This window comes from Penaeus vannamei, chromosome 22, assembly GCF_042767895.1.
Source record: "Penaeus vannamei isolate JL-2024 chromosome 22, ASM4276789v1, whole genome shotgun sequence".
In the NCBI taxonomy this organism is placed as follows: domain Eukaryota; kingdom Metazoa; phylum Arthropoda; class Malacostraca; order Decapoda; family Penaeidae; genus Penaeus; species Penaeus vannamei.
The window spans coordinates 27,285,561-27,291,884 of NC_091570.1; the positions used below are offsets into that span (position 1 = coordinate 27,285,561).

The window sequence follows — 6,324 nt, forward strand, 5'->3', positions numbered from 1 at the left end:
CCATAAGTCGAAAAAACGGCATAATATAGCGTATTACAGCCTTTTGAGAGAAACGTCGAAAAAAAAACTTTTTCCGCTTTTTAGTAGTAAATATGAGGATTTCACCATTAACTCAGGTAATTATGATGATTTTCATGATAATCATTTTATTATTGACAATAATGATTATAATTATGATGATAATGACAATTATTGTCATTATTTCTAAAATTATCATTATTGCTATTATCATTATATAAATAGTTATAATGATAAAAATAGCAATAATAATGAGCATAATAATTATTATAACGGCAATAATGATAATAATAATTATAATCATGATGATAATGATTATAATGTTTGTCAAGAAATTCGTATATTATGTTTTTCTTCATTTGCTTCACTCGCCTGAATACGTGGCGAGCTAAATGCTTCGCCCGAATCCTGGTCGAATCAAGGTTTGCTCGGGAGCCTTGGTTTCGGGTTGTGGGTACGGGGGTCCTCACTCGACCCGACCATTGCCTTGAGGTGAGGTATTTTCCCCGTGCTATTTTTGAATTTTACTTTTTTTTTGTGAAATTGTATAAGCTGTATACATAAACAAAGGTGTATTTTTTTAAACACAGGCAACAGAACCTACTTGTGTCCAGGGCCAGGCATGGAGGCTTCTTTTTCAAATATTTATTTATCATTAGAAGAACAAAAGAATTCGTCGACGTGGCCACCTTCAACCTGGCCAAGATTTCGGAAACACGTTAGACTGAACATTGTGGACTGGTGTGAATCTGGTGGACTTTGAACTAAATTAATAGAATGTGTATTTTTTTGTGTATTTATAATTGAATATGGACAATTACAAATTGTGAAATATATTTATTTTTGAATATATGTTTGTTAATGGTTCGAATTGTTTATTTGTTTCCTCAAAATTAGTAAATCTCTATGAAACTAAAAGAACTTGGCATTTACATGTGGCGACCTTGCCAGGATTCATGATTTCCTCGTTTTGAGGATCAAGTTCTCGAGTAGAACCATTTTACATTTTATATTTTGTTAACAATTGTAATACTTTCAGTGCTGTACGGCAGTACGTGGAAGTTGTTTGTTTGATGTGAAGTTGCGGGAAAGTTTCCCCTTTATGGTTTGCCGTCCTTGGGGCCCGGCGGTGAATCTCTGAAATAGGTTGGACTTCAGGTAGGGTGTGGTGCATCTTCTTAAGGGGAAGATTACTCTTCTGAAAGTCCTGGTTTTGACGTCATGTCGGTGAGTTCGGTCTGTTGAGACCACATTTGTTTTGTGTTGCTAGGTGCGAGGAAGAACTCCTCTAGTATTGATTAAAAGTGTAAAGTAATTTTTGTGAGTCGGTCGGTCAATAGTGAAGTGTTTTTTTTAGTTTTTGACATTCTTGATTCTGTAATAATGGCAGATCTTAACTTTGATGTTTTAAAAGCTCAGGCTGAGGAACTAGGCCTTAAAGGAAATGATATTGCTCAGTATGTCATCAGTCAACAGACACTTGCACGGGAGGTGAGAGCAAAAGAAAGAGAATTTCAGAAAGAGCAATTAGAGGCAGAGAAAGAAAGAGTTAAACTGGAACATGAGCTTCAGATGGCTCGGTTAAACAATTCTGATAGTTCATTAAATCCTGTACTTTTTGAGGGCGCTTCACGCCCTAGTTTACCAGTTTTTAAAGATGGAGAAGACATCACTTCATACTTAATTAGATTTGAGCGCATTGCTAACTTGTTAAATTTTAAAGAAGAAACTTATGCTATCAGATTGGGAAGTTTGTTAATAGGAAAGGCTGTTGATATATACACCTCGCTGCCTCCAGAAACAACAGCCGATTACCAGTTATTAAAGAAAGCTCTCTTAAGGGGTTATAGTAAAACTCCCGCCAGTTACAGGAATGATTTTAGGACTGCTAAAATAAAAAGTGGTGAAACATATGAATAGTTTGCTATCAGGCTTGGACGATTGTTTGATTATTGGGTCGATTCGCATAATATCAACAAAGATTATGCATCTCTTCGTGATTTTATGTTGTTAGATCAACTAATGTCTTCTATCTCCCCAGATCTGCGTGTTTTTGTAAAGGAGCATAACGTCTCCTCCTTAGCTGATGCGGTAAGCCTGTCAGATAATTGGTCATCTGCTCATAGTGCTTACCCCAGGTCATATCAATCATCTGAACAAGGTAAGAGAAGTGCGGCTCCAAAGCCCCAAACTCCAGTCCAATCAGCTCTTAGAAGGGATTTTTCTTCTGTTAAATGTCATGGGTGTGGTGATATTGGACATATTAGATCTCGCTGTCCTAAAAATCCCCTAGCGTACAAGCAATATCACCCAATTCCAACTCACAAAGTCGGATTTTGTCTAAGTGACAGGGAAAATTCAAAGTTCATGACAGCTGGTACAGTGAATGGGGCTTAGGTATCCACAGTTCTCAGAGATACGGGGTGCACATGTGTTATTGTATCTCACAAGGTGTTACCAGATGTTGATCTTTCTAGGGCTGATCTGGTGGGGATCGAAGATTATTTAGGCCGGGTGGATTACTTCCCCCAAACTAAATGCTACCTGAATTGTCCCTATTTTAAAGGTTGGATTGATGTGGTGCGAGCACCAATTAAATTCTGTAGCGTCCTGATTGGAAATGTACCAGGGGTATATAGTCCCAAATTATCTCCAGATTCTGAAGTAACTGAACGTTCAAATGTCCCTCTTGACTATTCCTGTGCCATTCAGACTAGATCCTCCAAAGTAAAAAGGGTTCACCCTTTAGTGTTGCTGGAGATCGAGCCTCTTAAAGTAACTCCTGAAGACTTTGCAAAATTGCAGGCAAAATGTCATTCTCTCACTAAATTTTGGGAAAAAGTAAAGTCTGAAGAACATGATAAGATGCGTGATGGTACGGTGTTTAAGTTTGAGCAAATAAATGGTTTGCTGTACCGTACATGTGTTGTTTCAAAGCACTGTGAAAGAGTTGGTAAATCTTCTCTGGTAGTACCCAGTAAATGTAGAGCCATCATTCTCGCAGTAGGTCATGAGAGCCCCTTAGCCGGTCATTTCTCCCATCGGAAATCAGAAATGCGTATTAGGGACCATTTCTATTGGCCAAACATGGGAGCTGAAATCCGAGACTTTTGTAAGTCTTGCGACAAGTGTCAAAGGATGTCAAGTAGAGGTAGGGTAAGATCAGTGCCATTAAAACCCATGCCCATTTTAACGGAGCCTTTCTCTCGTGTCTCCATAGACTTGGTAGGACCGATTTCTCCTCCATCTTCTGAAGGTCACCGTTATATTTTAACTTTGATAGATTTTGCGACCGGGTTTCCAGAAGCATTGCCTCTCAAGGAGATAGATTCAATATCTGTAGCTGAAGCCCTTATGGTGATCTTTTCAAGGGTCGGTATTCCTCGGGAAATTTTGTCTGATCGAGGAAGGCAATTTGTTTCTTAACTAATGGGCGAACTGCATAAATTATTGGGTGTAAAGCCACTTTTTACAACTCCCTATCATCCTAGTGGGAATGGAAGGGTGGAAAGGTTTCATGCAACACTAAAAGCCTCCTTAAGGAAATTGTGTAGTGACAAACCACGAGAATGGCACCGTTATCTTGTCCCCACATTATTCGCTATGCGAGAGATTCCTAGCGATCGAACTGGGTTTTCTGCTTTTGAGCTACTTTATGGACGGACAGTCCAGGGACCTCTTTCAGTCTTAAGGGACTTGTGGGAAGACATAACCATGAGAGATGATGTTGGATCTTCCTTTCAATATGTGATTGAATTGAAAGACAAGCTGAAGGAGTGTGCTAAAATTGCAGCTCAAAATGCTGAGATTAGTTCCTCTAAATTCAAATCTTATTTTGACTTGAAATCTCAGGATAGGAAGTTTAGTCCAGGTGAGGAAGTTTTTGTTCTCCTCCCTGATAACCAAAACAAGTTGCTCATGTCTTGGAGTGGCCCTTATACTGTTCTGGAATGTCGAAATAAGGTGAATTATCTTATCGGTGAAGGTGGAAAACAGAAGTTGCTTCATGCTAACCTTCTTAAGAAGTATCATAGGAGAGCAACAAGTTCCCAACCTAACGTTATGGAAGAGGAAAGTAAGATAGATGCTGAAATGAACCCACAAATAGTCCAGAATTGTATTCTTGAAGATACTGAATTGAGCGATAGCAATTTTCCTCTAACTTCTGATGGAGAAGAGCCCATCTTGCCTGAGAGTGATCAACCTGAGATTTGTTCTGACCTTTCAGCAGAACAGAAATCCGATATTGATTCAGTAATTGCAGAGTTTGTAGATGTATTTTCATTAACTCCAGGTTGCACAAACACCCTTGAACATGATATTGAAGTTCACACCACAGAGCGTATAAAGTCTAAGGTTTATCCCATTCCTATACATCTAAAGCCTCACTTCGAAGATGAAGTTGACCAATTGCTTGAACAAGGGATTATAGAGCTATCATCATCTCCCCATTCATCTCCTGTAGTCATGGTAAAAAAGTCTGATGGTAGCTATCGTATGGCCATAGATTATCGAGCTGTTAACTCCGTAACTAATTTTCATGCTGAACCAGCTTGTACTATGGAGGAAGACTTGTACAAGTTTTCAGGATGTAATTACTTCTCTGAATTAGATCTTACGAAGGCTTACTATCAAGTTAAACTTTCTGAGAAGGCCAGACCTTTAACAGCATTTCCTTCACATAGGGGTCTTATGGAGTTTTGTCGTATGCCTTTCGGGTTGGTAAATGCTTGTGCCACTTATATCCGCCTTATGCGCATTGTTTTGGCTGGTTTAAAGAATGTTTCCTTCTATTTTGACAATATTTTCATCCATACTAAAACATGGGATGAACATAAAGATGCAATTGTTTCAGTGTTAAAGAGATTACGTGAACATAACCTCACTGCAAAGCCATCAAAATGCAGATTTGGCTTTAAGTCTATTGAGTACTTGGGTTTTATTCTTGATGGAAACTACTTGCATCCTAAACTCGATAAAATAGAAGCCATACTTAATTTACCTCCTCCTTGCACAAAGAAGACCTTAAGATCTTTCCTTGGCTTGATTTCATTCTATAGAATGTTTATTCCACAAGCAGCTTCACTGACAAGTTCTTTATCTGATTTGTTGCGTAAAAATGTCAGGGAACCACTGAAATGGACGGACGAATTGACTAAGGTATTTGAACAGTTAAAAGTTGCATTAGCTTCAAAACCCGTATTAAAGTTACCTGATGCTTCCCATCCTTTTGTCTTACGTACAGATTCATCAGATGTTGGGCTTGGAGCTGTTCTTCTACAGTACGTCGATGGTCATCCATTTCCTGTGGCGTACGCTAGTCGGAAACTATTAGATAGAGAGAAGAGGTACTCAACTATTGAGAAAGAAGGCTTGGCTATAATGTTCGGTATCCACCGATTTAGATATTACCTAATGGGTCAAGAATTTATCCTGGAAGTGGATCACAAGCCATTAATTTATATCAATAAATTCAAGGGGTCGAATAACAGACTTTTACGGTGGTCGTTAAGCTTGCAACTTTATCGCTTCCGTATGGTTCACGTTGCAGGGCGTGATAATCTTGGAGCGGATCTCCTTAGTCGTTCCGGAAATTAATTACACTTGAAGTCTGGAACTCTCCTTTTCATATAGTTTTGTTGAAAGAAATCACTAATTTCTAATTTACCACGTTTCACAGTTAATTTGATAGCATTTTGTCTTATGATTTTTTTTTAATAAATGATTTCATGTTCGTAGTATCAGCAGTTTTGAAACTATTTCACTTTGATGTGTACACCACGTACTTTGAGTTACACTACAGTTCCACTCGCTGAAATGTAGAAAATTCACTGATTAAGTTAAAGTAACCAGCAAGATTTGATTTGTATTTAGTAATACAATATTGACGATTGTTTCTTATATGATTTCAACACACATACTCGCTTCTCATTATGAAATGAACCAGTTATTTTGGAGGACGAATAAAACTGAGAGCGTGCTGCCTCTTTGTTTACGTTTTATAGCTTCTCCCTGCTATATTTGTTTTACTTCTCCCTGCTAGGTCCCTTTCTTTAGAAGAAAACGGATTATTTTTGGGGGCCAACTGTTATGAATGTCTGGTTACTGACTAAAGTGGAAAGTTGGTTTTAGTTTCTAATTTAAAGACTTTTTTTTGTATCATTGGTTTGTATCTATCCATTGGATAGATACTTGTTGGGGGAGCCATGTCAAGAAATTCGTATATTATGTTTTTCTTAATTTGCTTCGCTCGCCTGAATACGTGGCGAGCTAAATGCTTCGCCCGAATCCTGGTCGAATCAAGGT

At 38.3% G+C, this 6,324-nt stretch overlaps 2 protein-coding genes across 2 annotated transcripts; both read left to right on the top strand.

The window, feature by feature from the left end:
• The first annotated feature begins 961 nt into the window (after positions 1-961).
• LOC113812287 (uncharacterized) lies at positions 962-5,394 on the top strand. Its single transcript, XM_070136768.1, has 2 exons — positions 962-2,179; positions 5,264-5,394. Exon 1 carries the CDS (start codon positions 1,402-1,404, stop codon positions 1,936-1,938), a length of 537 nt encoding a protein of 178 aa, XP_069992869.1. The 5' UTR covers positions 962-1,401; the 3' UTR covers positions 1,939-2,179; positions 5,264-5,394.
• Positions 2,041-5,616, top strand: LOC138865750 (uncharacterized). The gene is made up of 4 exons (XM_070137057.1): positions 2,041-2,179; positions 2,312-2,400; positions 2,470-3,428; positions 3,510-5,616. The coding sequence occupies exons 1-4, from the start codon at positions 2,041-2,043 to the stop codon at positions 5,614-5,616; spliced, it is 3,294 nt and encodes a 1,097-aa protein (XP_069993158.1).
• The last annotated feature ends 708 nt before the right edge of the window (positions 5,617-6,324 follow it).

Coding starts and splice junctions, on each gene's coding strand:
- LOC113812287 (XM_070136768.1), top strand. CDS start 1,402: ATGGCAGATCTTAACTTTGATGTTTTAAAAGCTCAGGCTGAGGAACTA.
- LOC138865750 (XM_070137057.1), top strand. CDS start 2,041: ATGTCTTCTATCTCCCCAGATCTGCGTGTTTTTGTAAAGGAGCATAAC. Junction 2,180..2,311: donor ATATCAATCATCTGAACAAG/GTAAGAGAAGTG, acceptor AAAATCCCCTAG/CGTACAAGCAATATCACCCA. Junction 2,401..2,469: donor AGTTCATGACAGCTGGTACA/GTGAATGGGGCT, acceptor GTATCTCACAAG/GTGTTACCAGATGTTGATCT.